General features: G+C 40.5%; 1 protein-coding gene across 1 annotated transcript in view; it reads right to left on the bottom strand.

Annotated features, from left to right (window-relative positions):
* COL6A6 (collagen type VI alpha 6 chain) overlaps window positions 1–21,170 on the bottom strand; it is a 130,779-nt gene that overhangs the window by 62,259 nt on the left and 47,350 nt on the right. Inside the window, exons 9-18 of the mRNA XM_087824933.1 lie at window positions 11,746–12,089; window positions 11,586–11,664; window positions 7,462–7,616; window positions 5,141–5,233; window positions 3,721–3,774; window positions 1,948–2,019; window positions 1,835–1,861; window positions 1,453–1,497; window positions 1,311–1,364; window positions 154–216 (exon numbers count right to left, since the gene is read on the bottom strand). Of these exons, the coding sequence (XP_087681059.1) occupies window positions 154–216; window positions 1,311–1,364; window positions 1,453–1,497; window positions 1,835–1,861; window positions 1,948–2,019; window positions 3,721–3,774; window positions 5,141–5,233; window positions 7,462–7,616; window positions 11,586–11,664; window positions 11,746–12,089 (986 nt within the window). The remainder of the gene's footprint in view (window positions 1–153; window positions 217–1,310; window positions 1,365–1,452; window positions 1,498–1,834; window positions 1,862–1,947; window positions 2,020–3,720; window positions 3,775–5,140; window positions 5,234–7,461; window positions 7,617–11,585; window positions 11,665–11,745; window positions 12,090–21,170) is intronic.

The raw sequence follows: 21,170 nt of genomic DNA, 5'->3' as shown, positions 1-21,170 counted from the left end.
CCTGCTATTAAAATTCTATAATTGTGCCTGTGATGATTCGAACTCAGGATTGCTATTGCAGTACCTTAAATGGGGATGCCCCTCCCTATCAGAAGTGCTGATGGGAACCCAGCCCTGACATTAGCTCACAGCCCTCGCAGCCCCAGCACTTACAGGGTCTCCTCGCAGGCCCTTTGCTCCACGGTCGCCAGCAATCCCTTTCTTTCCTGGACTTCCCTAAAGGTAATAAGAATCAGAAGGACAAGAGAAGAATTTTTAATAACATTAATATAAACAAGGAGCTCATCTTCTCCATAATTTGAATAATTAAATTTTTTCCCAAAGTTACTTTTAAACTAGAAAGAGGGACAACCAAAAAAGAGTTTCAGGCACCACCTGAATAATTTAAGAGTGACCTCAATTATCTGCCACAGTGGTGAACTCTGTTCCTGACACATTTGTCACCTTGTTTAGTTTTTACAACTACTTTTTAAACCAGGTATTGTTTATTATCTTTCTTTTAATGAGGCAGCTGAGATTCAGAGAGACTATCCATTTTCCCCAAGGTGGTTGCATCAGCTGGAAAGTGAGTTTCTGACTCAACCATTCACATTCTAAAGATGGATAGATGGCCGAAGTATGGCTGCTGTTGGTATTTGTTCTAGATGGAATGAGTGGCGTACGCCTTCCATGTGCTGCCCTGCACCACAGACTCTTGTCAACACTCTGCTGCCGTTCTTGGTGTGGTAGCTGCTTTTCATGAATGACCCCAATTCTTCACTCCTCTCTGAATCTATGCTCTTTGCCATGTAACTGCAGTGCCTTCCAACTGTGTGTGTGTGTGGATGGGGGCGGGTAAGATTCCCTACCCCTGAGTTTGGCTGTGACTTTATTTGGCTGACAGAAAAATAAAAATGTCACTGTGAGAGTTCCAAGCCTGGGACTCAAGAAGTCTTGGTGAACTTGTGTGTTTCTACTTCCTCTCTTGTGCTTCTGCCATGACCATGAAAAGGTGAAAGGTCATGGTGAACATGGATAGGCAGCTGCCTGGTTCCAGGAGTAGGGTAAGAGACATGTGGAACAAAGCCCCCAGCCAACTTACAGACGCTGAGCCAAGGTTAGCCTTGCTCAGTCTAGATCAGGTTAAACTCTCAGACACATAAGAAATAAAAAGCTTATTGTTGCATGCGACTGAGGTTTTGTGATTGTTTGTCACAAAGCAGTTTTGTGGCACTAGCTGACTGATACACCTGGGGTAGCTCATCTGCACTGTTAATCACATCTTTAATTCCCAGTGCAGTTTTCATGTTGTCTATTTACTGAATCCCTACCTGGGATCCTTCATCACCCTTTTCTCCTTTTCTTCCAGGAAGGCCATTGTCACCCTAAGAAACAGAGGAAGAAATTCAAATTCTCATTTTCTTAATGAGAAAATAGTTCAGAAAGGTCTTTATAGCACAGAGAGAGCTCTACCTGTACACCATTTAATCCATCAATTCCGCTTTCCCCAGCTTCTCCCTAAAAAGATAGATGTGATCAGAACAGAGTGCATTATATTTATGTGAAAGACATCAGAGACCAAACAAAAAGTCTAATTTTGTGTCCCATATACATACAGCCTCTTTGTTAGGCTAGCCTTGGGTAATATCAAAGATTACTTAGTAATAAAAACTGTCAACAAATAATATACATTGTCTGCAATAAAATATAGGAATAAACAAAGTTAAATCACTGACAATAAAAAAGAGAGGTCAACAGAAACTTCATTCGTACAATCTACTGTTCAATAATCTCAAAAATAAAAATAGTTTTAGATGGCAGATGAGAAGATAAATGGATACATTTGGTACTATACCTCCTGTCCATATAGTCCCCTTTGTCCCTGAAAATAGAAAGGACAGCAGTGGTCAGTATAAGAAAAAGGAATTAATGTTGGGAAGACTTCACAATGTCTTATGCGACCCTTACCTTGGGACCTTTGGCGCCATAGCATCCCTTAGTGCCTTGCTCTCCCACTGGTCCAGTGGCTCCTCTTTCTCCCTGAGAAGGAGCATAGACTCAGGTGAATTTTTTCCATTGTAATCTGGAATCTGTCTTGGAAATCTAACAGGTTTTGTGTTGGAAAAAAAATGTGTGACTGTTGACAGCTTTGCTTTGCTTCAGATCCCATGTGGACACTGCCATGGGTGGAATAGTATCTAAATAAAACAGGCATACAAACAACTGGCAGCTAAGATGTATTCTCAAGATTTCAGGAGGTATTACAGGAACAGATAGCAAAAAATTGGTGAGACATCAGAGAAGGATGCTTCAGGTATGACCTAAGCAAGAGACATGATTTCTAGACCAAAATCCATCCTCCTCTTTTTTTCTTAAATAAATACTGCTCCTGCAGTTGTTTCATGGTAACCCCACCAGTCTGTACATCTTGTGAGCTGGAAACAAAGGTGTCATCTTCAGCTTCTCTCTCCCCAGTGGTCAATAACTTATGTCTATTCTACCTCCATTTATACTGCCCCAAACTAAGATTAGGACCACTTTGTCTTGCACCTACTACTGCATGATTCCCACCTGTAGTCCCTGCCTTATCACTATCCATAATATTGCCTGGGCATGCTTTCTACACCCATGCCCCCATCATTTTCACTTCTATGCATAACATCATTCAATGACCGCCCACCAACTGGAAGACACCTCCAAATCTTCTGCAGGGTATTCAAGACTCCCAATAGTTTAGGTCTCGCTTGACATATAATCTCCTCTCACTGTGTCCTGGGCTCCAGCTAAATTGATCATGTGCCATTGTGCAAACACACAATTCTCTGACTCAGTTACATGCCCTTGAACACACTTTTTCTCTGTAGTACAACGTTCTTGCCCACAAACTTTGCCTGGAGAAATTTCTATTTGTCCTTCAGATGTCTGCCCAACTGTCACCCCTTATTTGCTGTTTTCTTATCCTAAGCTTTAACTGCCTCCAAGACTACTAGTTGAGGTTGTTAGGTATTTGTTCTGCTACACTCTGCCACACTGCAGCTCACTGTACCTCTAGTACAGTCCGTGTGTGACAGCTGGAACCATAGCTGTCTCATCTGCCTTTCCACTAGTCTGGAAGTTACCTGAGATAGGAACCATATTTGTCTTTTATTTATTGTTATTTCTAGGACCTAGCACTGTGCCTGGCACTTGGTAAGATGCCTTAATATATATATGTTAAGTGAACAAATAAATTTGTGAGTGAAGACTTGGGTAAATAATGTGGTAATGGTAAGATGCTTCAGATATAATTGTTGAATGAATGCGTGGATGGATGGATGGATGGATGGATGGATGGATGGATGGATGGATGGATGGGAGGGAGGGAGGGAGGGAGGGAGGGAAAGATGGATGCAAGAATTAGTGAGATCCTTGATAAACAATGCAGTGAATTGGTTTACCTGTGCAAAATGTACAAGTAAGGGGGAAATGAGAGTGATCTGACACCTCTAGTGGGGAAGATAACTTCTGCATTGAGTTCATGGTGTCATGTTGGTGGATGGTGAAAGAGGAGACAGTAGGTTAATAGACTACCACTAATGATCACCTGAAGCAAAACCTGGTGGGGACTAGGAAAGACCTCTGATTTTGCACACAAATCCTTAGAATCTGACTTCCCTATGTCTCTCTGAATTGATACAAATGATTTCATATTGCAGATGTGTCCTTAGAAAGAAATGAGGCTCAAGAAAACCCTGGACTTACAGCAATGCCCTCCTCTCCCAGGTAGCCTTCACTGCCTTTAAAACCTGGGAGTCCCTGGAAATAAGGAAAGGAAGAAAAATTAGCATTCTGTAGAACTAAACCCAGAGGTAATCACACAAAATTTTTCAACTTTACGGTGTTACTTTATTTAGAAGAGTGAGAGTTTGAAAAAATTAGTTTTCTGCTACAACCTAGGCTGCATTTATACACATAAAAATAAGTGGAATTTTGAGACAACTATCCAGATAACTCAAGGGCGTGTAAATCACAATATTGTCCATAAGTCTCTCTGGGGTTACACATATTACTAGAGCTTTTGTTCAGACAAATGTTCAAATAAACATAGCCCCTGACAAACTAGAATTGCCCTCTTTTCATTAAAAAAAAGCTATTTTTAGGATTTAAGCTACATTAAAAAAAAAAATAGACCACCCACATTTCTTTCCATTCTTTCTGAGTTCCATTAAAAAAAAAATTCTACCATTCTTTTTACTTGAAATAGAAGCAATCAGGAAATAATTAGTCCAAACACTTTCTTTAGAGACACAACCATGGTGATCTGGGAGTTATAGTGCTATCTATAAACTACCCAAAAGTCAAACACACATGGAAACAAGCTGTCTTGAAATCAGTACTAAACGCATCCACAGTATGTTTGTACATATTTGAACATATCCTAAACCCCCAAATCATAGTTTTACATAAGGGTACATAAACTTTTTTTGTTAGGAAATATCTAAATTTGTTAGTTACTATTTCATAATTGGCCTGTTTTTGTCTACCCAGCTGTCATAACATTTTGGTCTGGCTAAAGTTGAATAGCACATCTTAATGCTAAGCACCAGCTATTTCAAGCCAGAAGTCTCCCGTGAGGCCAGCTCATTTTCCATCATGACTAGTCAGCAAGGTGCTTAAAATTACTTAAATTAATGTAAATGCAGACACGAGTTATCTCATGACCGGTCAGCAAGGTGTTCATTTTCTGCTAAAACAGGGCGATCTGATCTAGCTTGATTTTAGCAGACTACACAGAATATTCCCTACCCGATTTAAATGACTCTGCAGTCATTAAAAATGGACATTGAAATGACAACGGTATTCAGGAGCTTTTCCTTACTCAACGTGAGCAATGACAATTGATTTTTCTGCATCACTGTCTCCAATGCTAGAACATTCGATAATCAAGGACCTTAGCAGCTGTTTCTCCTGAGATTTGTACAAAAAGTTTTAGAAAGACTCCAATTTAGAACGCCAAGCAAAAGCCACAACTATCTAGTCTGACATATAAAAAGAGAAGTGTAACGATAAGGTACCTCAGAGGCTCTACCTAGAAGCTAAAATCACCCCTTATTTCTACCTGAACTCATGTCTGAAAGGCATACTACTTTCAGATAAAGTGAACCATACGTTTTAAAATTACCTTTTTCCCAGCTGGTCCAGGATCTCCCATGGTGCCATCTTCTCCAATACACTTGCAAAATAAACAACAGCAAGTCCTTTCGGCAACGTTGACCTTGGGGGCGGGTGGGAAATACGTTACACCTGGTGGCCTTGCTTCCCAGTCCCACCTGTCAGCTAACATGAGGCAACGCTTAAAACACCCTTCACTGCCCCTCTTTCCTCCTGCAGCCTGCGTTCTCCACCAGATCGGGAATCCAGAACAAATTCAAAGACGCTTCTGTGTTCTCCAAATGGTGTCAGGTCAGCCACTGGCCAGCTCAGTGCACGCTCATTCATTTATGGGATTTCCTGGTCCCACCCCATCCCAGCACTGACCACGGTGTTGTTTGTCGATCACCCTATATAATTCTACCCCCTCTATTTTGTTCAATAAAATGAACTCATGCTGTTTTCTTCGTTTCCCATCTTGTGAATTCTTTGTATGCTAGAGGGTAGACAGTGCCCAGTGTCACACAGCTGGTACTCACTTCCAGAGCAGTGTGTGTGACAGGATTTCAAAAATGCAAACTGCACGTTCAATAGGTCAGAGGGACTTGTTGTAGAGCCTGAGGGCATGAGGAGAGTGTCCCTCCAAAAAATCATATTCCAGTTACATTCTATGTTTTTCGTTGTTGTTTTTGTTTAACTTATTAAGAAAAAAGTTTATTGTAAAACAGTATATCATGTTATGCTGACAGAAGCCTCATACATCGCATGTTTATCATGTCTCTTTATTTTATTTTATTTTTTATATATTCTATGCCTTAAAATGTGAGTGACTTTCATCCTGGACCTAGTTAATCATCCACTGAATAATAGACATATTCCATTGCAGTTTAACAATTAACCCACAAAATTTATTTTTAGGAAAATTCTGTTTTGCCACAGAATTTGCCACAATTTGCCTTGAGTGGGGTAGAATCAACCTTTGTGTTGAGAATTTTTCCATCAAAATTCTTGTGTGATGAGGAATTAAATCTTTTGTTATAACTATTTAGCAATTTCTCCTTTTTCTCTTATTGTATAATATTCCTTTTCTGGCATTAGAAATTTTTTTTCTGAAAAATTCAGAAAAACAAAAACACTTGAAACATATGAAATCAAATAATAACAACAACAAAATATATCCTTTGATTTCATATTTGATGTTAATTTTCTTTGGATCACTAAAATCCTACAACATCAAATCTTCTACTATTAACACTAAAATCAATCTATGTCTAAAATTAAGGTTTTCTTGTATAGTCTTGCATTTGTGTAATATTTAAAAACTGACAGGCTGGCTCATTTTGAGGAATAACTTCCTCTATCTGTGAATTACCACTACAGATTTCAAAGAGTAGTAGACAGAAAAGATATATTTTTAAAAATAAACAGTCTTCCCATGTACAAAGAAACCCCAACAAGACTTTCATATTCTTGAAGCAATTATTTTTGCAAAATTACTACACTGAACAAATTGTGTTTAAACATCTAATTATATACAAATTCTATAGGTGCACAATAGCAAGAGCTTGCACTTTATTGGAAAGTGTCCCAACATGCTAATTATAATAAGAAATTACAAATTATAGCCATTCATTAAGGTGAAAGTAGTACCACAAAACTTGATAACACTTAACCACTCTAGTTTGAATTCTTGTATGTTTCTGAAGGAAATATGATTGAGATGCATCTCATGTAGACATTAGGTTCTAAAAATAGATCATAAGGCAAAAATCTTGCTTAGTCAACGTAGCCTTCAGAAACCTTTTGGTCGCTCATCAAGTACAACATACGAGGTCTATCATCGCATCACTAGTTTTTCCTCAACATTGGACAGCTGGCTCTTTCTCTGGTTAAACCCTAAATGTAATTTCCCTCACTGACAGGCCACGCTGCAGGGAAAATACCCATCCTAGACAACAGAATCATCCTCAGTGTAGTGAGCTGTGACACAGGATCCACAGGGGATGTGAAAACTGGCTGGCTCAGGGAGCAGCTGATTGACCCTTAAATCTCACACTCTCTTTGGCACTTAAGTTCCTTGACTATGATTTGAGCAGGACCATAGGTGCCATTTAGTTGCTTCTTCCTTCTTTTTTGGCCAAGCATATAAATTGAACATGCTTTCACATATCTCTACTATATTAACGTTTCTTTCAAAACACCCTCTTTTATTTTGGCTGTCCGCTAATTCAGAAAAGTCTTTCTTCACACCCAAATGAGCAAAATTAGTTCAAATTCATAAGCATAAATATTAAACCTATATACAAAACAAATACAAAGTTTAAACTCACCTGCCTTTTCTGAATAACTTACCAAATGCTTTGACAATTGGCTCCCGAGATCCCTCATTCCAATAGTGAACTGGGTCCTATACTCAAATCCTTTCCCAAATTCAATGTAAAGAAGATCAGCCAGGTCACTTGAGTCCGTGGCTCCAGTCAGAGCAACAGTTATGAGGGCATTCAGGCCTAGCCAACACAAGTGACAGTTCTCCAGGTGAGGTGCGTTGGGTTATTTTAATATTTCTGCACATATGTATCTAAACTGTTATTCTTGGAAAACAGTTGCAAGAGGAACACTCTTGATTGTCCATTTCCCCCAAACACAAGGTGTAAACCTGACAAGTAACAAGACTAATCAGAGAACAAAAGGAATTACATTTTTCAGAACTAATTAAATTGGAGACAGGGGAACATATAAAAGTGAGATAGCAAATTTAAAAGGGTCCATAGAGCATACTAAAGTACAGAGGAATTTATATATCAATAAATATTCTAAAATTTTGCTGCTCAAAGAGGGATCTTTGGAGCAGTAGTGCTGGCATCACCTTGGAGCTTATCAGAAATACAAATCTCAGGCCCCATCCCACTCCTACGGAATCAGAATCTGCATTTTAATAAAAATCCCTAGGTGATTTGTATGCACATTGAAGTTTGAGAAGCACAGATCTAAATGACCACAGAAGAAATTGGTAATCCAGTTGGAATTGCAGGTAGCAAAAGACAGTAAACCTCTTGTCAGGCTATTAGAAACAAATGACACGTAATTGTCAAGAGCTACAGCTCACACAAAGGCTTTGGAACTTTTATAGATCAGAACGTTTCAAAGAAAACTTTTAGGGACTAACAGGGTTGGTTTATTTTGCAAAGTAAGAACATTAAATACCAAAAGTAATACACCTGGCAATCATTATGGTAGAGGTAACCACAGCAACAATTGTGCTCTCATTTATTAATCGTTAGTATGTGCCCAGTGGTTCGTTACGTGCTTTACATGCATTATCTTATCTGTAAGATACAAACACAATTGTGTAGGTATGCACAATTATAATTATGGTTCTATTTCATAGACAAGCAAACTGAGGTTTGCAGAAGTTAAATGATTGACTTTGAATGGAATTTTTAGGTTTCTGCCCAGATAGCCCAATTCCAAAGCCTAGACTCAAAGAACATTTTAATAACAAAAAAAGGAATTAAGGACATAATCATAGAGTAAAGAGCAGTCCTAAAATTGAATAAACCGAGGGAGGCAATTGAGGGAGGCAACCCATAGATTTCTCTCTCTCACTCCCCCTCTCCCTTCCTCTTTCTCTAAAATCAGTTTAAAGCCCGGCTGGGCGTGGCTCAGCCGTTGAGCGTCAACCTAGGATCCAGGTGATTGAGGTTCGATTCCCGGTCAGGGCACATGCACATGCTTGGCTGCGGGCTTGATCAATGACTCTCTCATCATTGATGTCTCTATCTCTCTCTCTCCCTCTCCTTTCCTCTCTCTGAAATCAATAAAGATATATTTAAAAATAAATAAGTAAATAAAATCAGTTTAAAAAACCAACATATCCTCAGGTGAAGATTAAAAAAAATAAACTTTAAGAAACTTAACTTGATAAAAACCCGACTCCACTGGCATAAGTTATCCCATTCTTCTTATGGATGGCTAAAGAATTCTTTGGACGGGACATGGAAACCAATGGACTAGAATAAAGAAATGTTCAAGGACTTGACTGAGATTATGAATGCCTTCTGATAGAAGTTTATACATGATTTTGAGTGAAGGGAGGGATATATGAGAAGGAGAATGCAGAGAATAAAGTTTCAGGGACATATGGGGGAGGCTCAAGTTCTAGGAGGGGAAAACAGAGTGGCTGGCTAAAGTGAAATAAAGGAAGAAACACCAGAAAACAGGGTGACCAACTTGTCTCTGGCTTGTCTCAAGCAAACAAGGACAGTTAGTTACTCTTCCAAAAATGAAGATGAGAAAAGGGATGGTGGTGTGGGCTGGGATAGGCAATCAGGAATGCTGATCATCAATTGGAGTAAATGATAAAGAGATGCACGTTAATGGGTTTACTTATAAGGAAAAAAAATCTCACATCTGATTCTAAGCTCCAGGAAATTTAAGAGTTATGAGAACCATGGAATTGTTGATTTGCCGGAAATATTCATATAACTTATTTGTTACTGCTTTTCTCAGGATGGGGAGTCCAATCTTACTCCTTTTAGACTCATCCAATAAATGAGTCATATGATCTTAAATACGGTGTTTTTAATTCCAAAAAATAAATTAAGGATGAAAAGATTTCAAGAATTAGGGAGATAAATAATCACTGAATAGATTCTAGAGTATTAGATTTTTAAAAATTAAGAAATTAATTCAAACCACAATCCACATGGATTAGTTGTAAAGCCATATCCACCACTGGGGATCTTTTTCTCCTGTATCTCTTCCAGTTCCATGTTCATTGCATAGTTTCCACGTGTAAAATATAGCAGCTCACATGGCCCCAAATTAGGGAGGCTCTCTTAGGTCAATAGATCATAGGTCCCAGCATTACCAGAAGTCATGTGTGTTTAGATATGGGAAGCCAGAGCTAGAGATAGCCTTATCCATTTGACACTTTTCCAAGCACAGTATGGCCATCATCCCCTTATCTCTCCCCAAAGATTCTGAATTTCTGAGGATATGAAAACTCTAGCTTCTGAAGTTGAAATCCATTTACTAAATTTTCCTCTGGAGCTGGAAGAATGAAGATTGGTCTTAGAAATCTGGGTGTTCCGTGAGAAACTTCCTGGAGAAAACTCTGATGTTGTAAGAGATACATCTTTTCAAAAAGAAAAGCTGAATTAAAAAACAAAAACAACAACAACAAAAAACCTACTTACCCAAACTAAGCACTCTAGGGTCTTAATCATTAAAATTCCCACTACAGCTCATGAAAGAAATGCCAAGGCTTGACAGAATACAGAGAAAGCAGCTCCAGTAAATAAAGGGCAAAATAAAAATCCTTATCCTCCAGCTGTAAATTCTGTGAACTTTGCAATTTGTTTAAGATTTAAGAGAGAAAACCAAATAGCAAAGACCAAATCCTGTCAGTCTCTAATAACTAAGCTTAGAGACAGATGTCTTAGGTCAGATCATCTGGAAACAGCCTGAGATAGCGATTTGGCTGCACACACATATTGAGGAAGCACTCTCAGAAGAAAGGGGTGAGGGCGGGGCAGAGAAAGGAGTTGAGCAAGACAGTGTTTCAGCTGGAGCCTAGCACCAGCCTGATCTCATGAGGAGCTTGGAGCGTAAATAGCATCACATGGTGCTGTTTTGAGGCACAGGTCCAACACTTTGTACTCTACCTGCTGCCCACGGATGGGGTAGGGAGTAACCTTCCAGGTGAGGTGGCTCCCACTGACCAAGGGAAGGGGGACCTGTGAGCTGTCAGCAGCCAACACTCACAGCTGGAGAATGAGGGAAGCTGGCTGGAAGAGGGAAACTAGGTGGGGCAACAACGACATCCAAGGACAGGAAAGTTTTTCTATTCTTAGTCAAACGAGAACATGTGGATGCCTTTTTCTTCCACTGATCAATATTTTAGCAAGAACTGACAATAAACCAGATTGGGCACTGGCTCTTGAAGCCAAACATGTGTGCCAGAGCTTTAAAAGCTCATAAACACCATGGTTGGTCTATCTGTGGACTGAAGAAAGGAACTGATTACAAAGCCCTAAACCATGAGAAAACTTGTCTGATAATGCTTGCAACTCTGAAAACTTTCAGAGTGTTGAAGAAAAATAATCCCACTCTCCCATTCCTTGGTCAAAAAGAAACACATGGTTCACTTCTGCTGATACTACAGAAGTAACAATATTAGATTATGAGAGGCAAGGCTGGACAGGAACACTCTCCAGGAATGCTTGGGATGAAGAAATACAGTAATATGAGAGAATAGGACTTTGTGTTCAGTGTTGTTTTATATACGTAGGGCACGAAGAATAAAAGTAGATGCCAGAATGTTCTGAGAACTCATTTGCTCTGCCAAATGTATGGAGAATGGAAAGTTTGGCAAATTCAGGGTTGAGTGCCTGGAAACTTAAGAGCCAGAATTGAGTTCTGAGATTATAAAATCAATAAACATCCCTTTCCCACTTTTCCCCCATGTTCAATACCTTCTTTTCTAAGCTCATCAGATTTTTGTTCAAGTTTTTCAATATCATCATCCAATCCATCCGAAAATAAGAGAACCACCTAGAAAAGCATTCAAGAAGGAAACATGAGTAAAAAGGTCATTGTAACCATAGACCAACAAATACAATAAAACCAAGTTACCTTGCCTCGAGCAGCCGATTTATTCTGAAAAGCATCCCACAGGGAACTCAAGAAATTTGCATTGAGAAAAGATGGTCCTTTAACTGTTACATCCTTCAAGCTATTCAGTATGTTTTCACTGTAGATCTCAAACTTGGGGGAATATTTTTCCATGGCATTGGTCACTTGAAAAGCCATGCTAACCTGAGTCTCCGTGCCCACCTCACAGCTAACCCCATTAAGGGAGCTGACTGCATGTAAGATGTCTTGAAGGTAGGTTTCCATCCAAGATTGACCATCGAGAAAAGTCTGCCCCTTCTGCTGAGTTGAGATGTCAAATCCTATCACAACATCCACAAAACAATCTAGGATTCAAGGGAAAAACATATATTAGTAGATCAAATAGCCCCCTTATTTGACTTGGATGCCATCTCTGAATCAAGGGACGTGGAATTCTTATTTCTATTCCAGTTAATAAGTTGAAATACAAGAAAGAGCATAAGGGAATCATGGAAGAGGCTCAAAACCACTCATTCATCACCTGTAAAAGTATAAGTATACAGTATTATTATTTTTAGTTGGTATAAAATCTAGGTGGTGCTATAACAGTTAAAGTTCTGAAAAATTTTATTGTGGCTATTGAAAAAGCTATGCAGAGCCATTTAAATATCTCAAGTATGTTGTGGGAATATTAATAGTCTAAAATAGCAAATTCATATCATGCTACTTATCAATTCAGGTCATTCAACAAATACTAAATTATAAGGGAAATATAAAAACATTTGCATATAGCAAGTCATTTATAAAAAAGAAACCACAAAGAACTTGTTTAAAGGAATGACTTTGTTGATTTATCTTTCCCAAAAGAATCTGTTTCCTCTGTCTTCTAAAATCCACTCAGAGAAAAAAAAAGTTAAAAAGACAAACAAATGCTCCAAGAGATCCTTTGAGATCTTGCTTGGTTTAGGTCCTACAAGTGAAGAAACTGGGCACCAAATAACCCACATTTAACCATGTCAAAGATGGAGGTGCCTTCAGTGCTCAGCCAGTAAGGAAGGCAAAGCCAATGCCATTTGAGGGTTCAAGAAATACTCAGGGAGGTACTGCATTTAAAATGCTTTGCTCTTGGAGAGAAAATAATGGCGGCATAGGTAACAGCTGCACCAGCCGCCTCCCGCAACCACATCAAAATTACAACTAAAATACAGAACCACCATCATTCAGAACCTCCTGAGATCTGGCTGAACAGAAGCCCCACAGCCAGGGACCTGAAGAAGCACTGAGACCGGTAGGAGGGGCGCAGACGAGGGCAAATGGGGGCTGGATTGTGGAGACGCAGCCGCGGTTCCACACCCAGTGCCGTGGGTTAAACCCAGGAGGGAATCTTGGTGGCGGAGGTTTCCCGGAGGAGCGAGGGGCCCCAGCCCCACAGCAGGCCCCCAGCCCAGGGCCCCAGGGTCCCAGGGCTGGGAAGAGACGTCCCCACACCTTCGGGCTGTGAAACCAGTGGGGACTGTCCCTGAGGGTCGTGGAGACTGCGGAAGCCCCCGAAGCTCCTCCTAAAGGGCCCACGCATGGACTCACTCAGACGCACTCCCCCTGAGCCCAGTGCCCCGCAGCAGCTTGAAAGGACCTGGGACATTTGGGGAGAAACTAACCTGCCTGAAATCTGGGCGAGAGCTGGAGGGGCAGCTTTCTCCCAGGCAGAAGAGCTGGCAGAGGCCATTGCTGCTTTGGCAAGTCCTCCCCGCACACAGCCGGCAGGCAGGCGCCATATTTGAATCGCCAGCACCTGACTTGCACCCTTGGCCCCGCCTCGTGATTCCCGGAGGCCCCGCCCCTCCCCACCTGCAGCTCATCCAGGCTGTTTCCAGGGGCTTCTGTGCAAGTGGCCTCTCGAGCCTCATGCTTAGGACTTTCCTAAAATCTCTCAAACAAGCCGCAGCAGGCCCCATACAGCTTGATAAGCGGCCCCAGGCCTGGCACTAGTGGCAGGCTGCATTGGCTCATAGCTTGGCCTCTCCTGGATTACAGCCCTTCCACATCCCCGAGTGACACACTCAAAGGGTGCACTGGGTGAACACCAAAGCCCCACTGAAGTAAATCCTGCTCCGTAGGGGTGTCTCCAGCACAGCAGCTCTTTGGCTGTAGTTGCAGCTGGTCCTCACAGCTGATTGGCCTGGGGGTCAATGATGCCAACAGCAACCAAGGCTCAACTACAACAGGACAGTGCACACAGCCCACACAGGGGAGCACCTAGAAGGCCCAGCTCAGGTGACTAGGAAGGCTGAGCCACTGGACCCTCCAGGACACCTACTACAAAAAGCCACTCTACAAATTCCAGGAGACATAACAGCTCTACCTAATACATAGAAACAAACACCTGGAAGCAGCCAAAATATGGAGGCAAAGAAACATGTCACAGAGGAAAGAACAGAAGAAATCTCTAGAAGAGGAACTAAATGAAATAGATCCAAGCATGCTAACAGATACAGAGTTCAGAATTTTGTTTATAAGGATGTTTAAGCATACTATTAGGGAAGTAACTGAGAAAATTGATAACATAATAAAGTACCAATTTGAAATGAAGGCTACACGAACTGAAATGAAGAATAATTTACAGGGAAGCAACAGTGGAGTAGAGGACACTGAGAATCAAATCAGCAATTTGGAACATGAGGAAACAAAAACACCCAACCAGAAGAGCAAAAGGAAAAAAGAATTCAGAAATATGAAGATAGTATAAGGAGCCTCTGGGACAACTTCAAGAGGCCCAACATTTGTATTATTGGGATACCAGAAGGGGAAGAAAGAGCAAGAAATTGAAAACCTATTTGAAAAAATAATTACAGAAAACTTCCCCTACCTGGGGAAAGAAATAGACTTACAAGTCCAGGAAGCACAGAGGGTCCCAAACAAGAGGAACCCAAAGAGGCCCACAGCAAGACACATCATAATGAAAATGCCAAAGGTTAAAGACAAAGAGAGAATCTTAAAAGCAGCAGGAGAAAAGCAATTAGTTACCTACAAGGGAGCACCCATATGACTGTCAGCTGATTTCTCAACAGAAACCTTGCAGGTCAGAAGGAAGTGGCAAGAAATATTCAAAGTGATGAAAAACATGGAACTACAACCAAGATTTCTCTACCCAGCAAAGCTATCATTTAGCACTGAAGGTCAGAAAAAGAGCTTCACAGATAAGAAAAAGCTAAAGGAGTTCATCACCACCAGACCAGCACTGCAGGTAAAGTTGAAGGCTCTTTTTTAAGAAGAAGCTAATGAACAAAAGAATCTGACGAACTAAATAGATCCAGAAACATTGACACATACAAGAGACGATCGTATTTCAGAGGAAAGAGGGAAGGGAGGTGGAGGGTGAGAAGAGATTAACCAAAGAAGTTATATGCGTATATGCATAACCCATGGACACAGTTAATAAGGGGGTGAAGGCCTGGGAAGGGGGTGGGAGCAAAGTGGAGGGGGTCAATTGGGGGGATAAATGGGACACCTCTAATACTCTGAACAATAAAGATAAATTAAAAACAAACAATAAAATAAAATAAATAAAATAAAATACTTTGCTCTTATTCTTATCAACTCCCGGGACATTTAAGCACTGGAGAAACTAGAAGGGGCTTGATATTTTAAGCTGAACCTCATAAAGGGAAAATAAGTGAAGAATAAAGTCATGTGACATATATACTCTTGTTTCAAGAACTTCTAGCTTGGTTAAGAACTTCAACCTTTTCCAATAAATTCAACACATACCGCTTGCTTGGTAAGTGTATATTTTCAATTTGCTTTGTTTAGATAAGCAATTTTTCAGATATTTGTTGTGTGAATAAATGCCTGCCTTTACTACCTCCAGACACACCGGCCAGTTGAACATTTGCAAATCTCTGAAACTAAAATGTCAGTTTCAATTCTTAAAACAAAGGCCAGTAACTTGATTCATTTTTAATGAGATAGAGTCAGGTGAGGGGAAATGAAAGTCTTATTCGATAATCAATTTTCACTATGACATTTGAAGTGAATCAATATGTTATCAAAAAAATCTGAAACGTGGGTTTTCTTATTTTACTGTACTTACTTTATTGGAAAAACCTCTTCTCTAATATTCAGAAAGTGAGATGAAGAGAAAGAAACTAGTTGGGAGGAAGCATCAGAATATGTCCTTTCCCAAGTTCCTCTTGAATATATATCCTTTCTTTTTTATCTTGAGATTGAAAATTTCCCTCTTGGATGAACATTGTTTTAACCTCTGAACAGAAAACCATTCAGTAACCAAAATATGTTACTGCTTTCAAGGAAAACAGTCTCTTGTGAAAAAAAAAAACAAACATTGGCAGAAATGTCAAAATGTCATTGAGGGATCTGGGGAACTGTCCCCTATAAAAATGGAGTATTTTTTGTCTAGATTACCAAAAGTACAAACTCTAGTAAAGAATTATCTTATGTTTCTTTAACTTATTCAAATTGACAAATAACTTCATAATAATATGATCCAAGGAACAGAATTTGGGGAACAAGTCTAGAGTTGGCAGCTATGCGTCTAAATATAATTAGAGGAACTAGCCATACTAAATAAGTGGACCCTCATGTAATGGCCTTGCAAACTCTACAGAGACATCTGCTCTCAAATTAGGAGCCTTCACAGTTAATAAGAGGCAGGGATGGTTTGGGAATTGAGCTAAGGAGAGGCTAAAATTGGATTTCCAAAGAGAAATGTAGGGTTCAATTAGGATAGCAGGAGTGAGAATAGAAGAAGGGTAATAAGTGCGAGGGAAATTAAGAAAGTGATTCATAGGACTGGCTATAGAGGGTGATAAAAAGGAGAAGTAATATTAGTGTTCTAAGCATTGGGCTAGTCTCACAAACAGCGTGTGGAGGCCTGGAGCGGGAGGTCTTTGAGTGGGAAGACAAAAAGTTTATTGTTAGTCATGTACCAGTTATGACTCTGTTACTGCTAAATGACTTGGCAAATCTCTAACCTCCGGGCATTAATTTTCTTGCCTATAAAAATAAAATTATGTACTTGAAAATAAAAATACAAAAGAACAGAAAAGAATGGATTGGAGTGACAGTTATAGTCTTATGGTTTCCTGCCAGACCCAAAAGCTGATTTTAATTATCTGACTTCGGAGTTGATGATGGCAGATTCTTATTAAGAAATACTGTCAGGAGAGTGAGATACATTAATAAGATTAGAAGACAGATTCTTGAGACAATAAAGAGGAAAGTCAGACTGCTGGCGGTTATTAGCAAGGATAAAAAATGTGTGTGTGGCCTTTGAAAGAAAGGGTATCTTAGATTAAAAAAAAAAAAAAAAAAAGGGATCTAGAAAACAGTTACTGTAAAAAAACCCAAATTTATATACCTCCCAGATTTGCTTGGACCTCTTGCTCCCAAAACCACACACCCAAGGACTTGGACATTTATCCAATGGAAAGCCTCAACTTCCACCATTGTCTGGTCTCCCGACGATGTGTGGGGGTGGGGAGGGCTTGGACATGGCCTCCATCATGCTCACTGCAGTAGGTTCACAATCATTCCAATGCCCATTCTCCAACCCAACTGTCCTCATGGGAGTTCTGGCTCCTTCCACCATGCCCAGCCACAGATTAAAGCACTGTGGGCTCTGTATCTGGTTTCCCCAAAGGGCTGGATAACACAGCACAGTCGGGTGGGAGAATTAACTCTCCACTGGGTAAACTCTGACCAGTGAGAGGCCATGGATGGAAAGAACTGGCAGATTCATCCCCTCCCCTATTCCCAGGAAGAACTGGTCTATACAGTGGTTCTCTATGGCTTCCTTGGTGTTCTGCATGACCAACATGCTGGTTATGCCTTCTCAAGAAGCTGTAACTAGCTTGGTAACATACATCTTGTACTACTTTCTCTCCTTTCCTGTATTACTTCCCTTCCACTCACTCTTGCTTCCCTGGGATTGTACTTCCATGACTGTACTTCCATCAAAGTATTAGCACATAAAGCATAGCACAAACTTTGCTTTGAGCCCTTTTTTCTAGAGAACCCAGTAATCACAGGGACATACAGAGATCCTTGTCAAGGCAAGTTGGAAATGACCATTTAATTTTCTTTATAGTTCCCATCTTCCTTGAATTAAATCCTGGGGGTGTCTCTTACCTCATCTTAATCAGACAGGCCTTTTGTTTAATCTCTTTTTCGATTCATCTATCCATGACGATGCAAAAGATAAGAGGTACTCTTGATTCTTTGGCTACCTCATTACGGCTCCATGCCAAAAAAAAAAAAAAAAAAGGCAGGACTTTGCTATTCCCAGAACTGCTTGGTCATTTCTAGGTAGTAAGAATAACCAGGCTTAAAGAAAAGTCAGGAAAATAACATGAAAGAAGGTTAAAAACAGTAACAACAAAAAACAGACTTCGAAGTTTAGTTGCTTAGGGGAATCTGGTATGTGTTGAGACATTACATTTGAATAGGCTCTAAAATGTTGCTAAGATATTAAAGTTCCTAAACCAAGAACACTTGCTAAATTGTCCTTCTGTGAACCAACTCCCTGTATTTTGCATTTACAGGGTCACTTCAATATACCCTCTGCAACACTCTATGACAGTTATTAAAACTCACTGAACATTTACCACGTACTTTCCATTCATGATCTCACCTATCCTTCTGAAGCATAGACTACATTGGAGCTCTTCTGATACCCCTTCGCCTGAAGAGGGCGCTGTGACAGAGCGGGCTTGCCCACAGTCTGGCGCTGTGGATCTCACACTTGCAAATTCAGATCTAGGCTTGTCTGGAGTCCATGTGCCAACCTGCCTTACTTTACCACTTCCCCGGGTAGCCAGTGATGACAGGTCAGGTAAGTTACTAGTTCTGCTACTAGATTGTGATGTTGGAAGTGACAGCTTAACAGTAAGTGGTTTCCTCAGGGAGCATCAGCTTACGGAAACAACTTTAAGGTACAACCCCCTGATGTCTTAAGTTCCAGATAAAAATTGGGGAAGCAGAATGCTTAGGCACTATTTCTTTATTAACAGCAGCATCAGACACTCTAGACAACAACTAGGTCAAGAAAACAGGCAGCTTAATTTAACAACAAAAAACTGGGTTGGAGTCAGACAGACCTCGGTTTAAAAATTTGCTTAGCCAGTTACTTCCTGTATGTTCTGGGTCAAATTAGCAATACTTCTTTGAGTCCCATTTTCCTCATTTATAATTGGAAATAAAAATATAAACCACATAGGGTTTGGGGAGAATTTAATGAAATAATGCACTTAAAATGCTTAGATCACCATGCTTGATCCTTCCTAGGTGCTCCAGAAATACTGATCCTCAGTCACTTCCCTCATATCTCCATGCAGCTCACCTTCCTTCACACATATTAAATCACAGGGCACAATCAGAGAAACGGAGATGATGTAACTTCACAAAAGAGAAAACTAAGGGCTAGTGGTGTCCCCAAGTTATGCATATTTTAATAAGAAGCAAAGCTAGATGTTCAGGCTGTGAGTGTGATTCGCTTTGAGCCACACCAAGCTACCGTCTGATTTCCTTGAGTTGAGAAACTATGGTTTAAGAAGAACAGGCATCCTCTCATAGATTTGCACATGCCTTTGAAGCTTTATCAGTGTTCATTCCAGCCCCTTCAGTCCTCAGCCCACGGCTTAGCTACAAAAGCCTCACATTTTTGCTGGCTGCAGTAATGACTTCAAGTTTATCTTACTTTCCTTATTTATCTATTTATTTTTATGCTCACAACTGTTTCCTTTAAAGATAACTGGCACACTGCTTGGAGCATATACTCTTGGCCTTGGTTTTTCCACACGGTTTTCTTTTACTTTCTCAAGTAGAGACTAGATGGTTCTAAGAGAATTTTCTGCCTAATAAGTGGAAATGGGTATTTCATGTGAAAGAGAAGTTAATGTAGAAGGTTTGGCTGAAGACACCAGACACATAAAGTATGGGGAGATTATGAGGCAGGATTTATAACTGATCAGCTATGGGACTCTTAAGCTTTAGCCTACACACTGGGTCTTAGGAAAGGTTTGAACCTGGAGTTCAGAAAAGCATTTTGGGAGAGCGCTGTTGATGTGTAGTGAGCTCTCCTGCCACATACACAGATTTACAAGGAAAGGAAGTCGTTTTCTCTTTAACTCAAGAGATAACTTGGAGATGACACAAGCCTATACGTTTTAAAGAATGAGATACAGGATCACATGCTGCTCTCTCTGCAAAAGAGAGGTGGCCACACTGGGGGTGGGGACACATAACTTCCAGCGTTTATCAGGGAAATTGCTATGTTGTTTCCCGTGTTGCTGCTGTGGTCCTGTGTAAGGAAGAGCTGTTGTGGGCTCCTCTGATCTCCTGTCCAACAAGGCTACCTGGAGGGGCAACGAGATGGCAGGAGAATAAAGCTGAAGGCATTACCATATGCTCAGAGGCTGAGGGAGGCATAGGGAGTGCCAGGAATTGAGACATGCTTATCTTCCTTGAAGGACCTATGGTGGAAAGATCGTCTGACATATGTGCTTTGGTGGGGATGGAGATGATGGGGGCCAGGTGGGGAAATCTTTGAAGGACCCAGGAATGGATCCAACTTTAGACATGAACTACCATAAAAGAAAATCAATTCCTGACAAAAGCCATCAACTGCCAACTTCCCTGTACCTCTTTAGCTCTTCTCCCTCCCTCAGCCAGTTCTGGGGAGGCCAGAAAGCATGGTTAGCAAGAAGAGGAAAGGGCCTGGGAGAAGGGGGTAGAAATGAGAGGTGGGAGCAATGGCTAAAATGCCAACCACATGTGGCATCTTCTCTGTGCCAAGTGAGCACCCTGTGGCAGGCTAGGAAAGTAGAGTAACCTTGAACGAAGTTTGAAGTTTTAATAGTTACCAGTGTAACTGGACACATACACTAATTACCAAGAAGAGGTTCACCTATCTCTTGAGAGTGAGTAGAGGGGCAAGAGAGGAGGTGGCCCCCATGGATAAATTTCCTAAGTCAGTGGTAGACAAAAATAGAGTACTTTATAATTACATCCCTGGTGTCATGCTTAATCAAAGGAAAGTTTAAATATGCATTTTCTCATTTAAGTTTCACAATAATCTTTTGAACTAGGCGCTGCTACGTGTTCACATTTTACAGATGAGAAAATCAAACTTATAGAAGTTAAGGAACTCGTCCAAGGAAAAATGCCCATTGAACAGGGATTTGCAGCCAGGTTGCCTGTCTTCAGAGCTGCCTCTTAATCATGTAAGCTTTTCTCCCCCTGGCGAAAATCCAGGTTAGTGTTTACATTATACAGAATCACAGCCAACCTTTCGGGCACTTTTATAAAAGTAGAAAAAGTTATCCTTCCTTCGAAACCTTTCCTTTCATCTGTTGGGAAAAAATGTCAAGATGTGCTGATTCTTGAGAAGCTATTTACTAACTTCTGCAGTAAAGTTTCATAATAAAGAT

This window comes from Miniopterus natalensis, chromosome 15 (assembly GCF_054644295.1).
Source record: "Miniopterus natalensis isolate mMinNat1 chromosome 15, mMinNat1.hap1, whole genome shotgun sequence".
Lineage (NCBI taxonomy): Eukaryota > Metazoa > Chordata > Mammalia > Chiroptera > Miniopteridae > Miniopterus > Miniopterus natalensis.
Note: the sequence above shows the minus strand (reverse complement) of the source record. Positions and strands in the feature narration are given on the sequence as shown.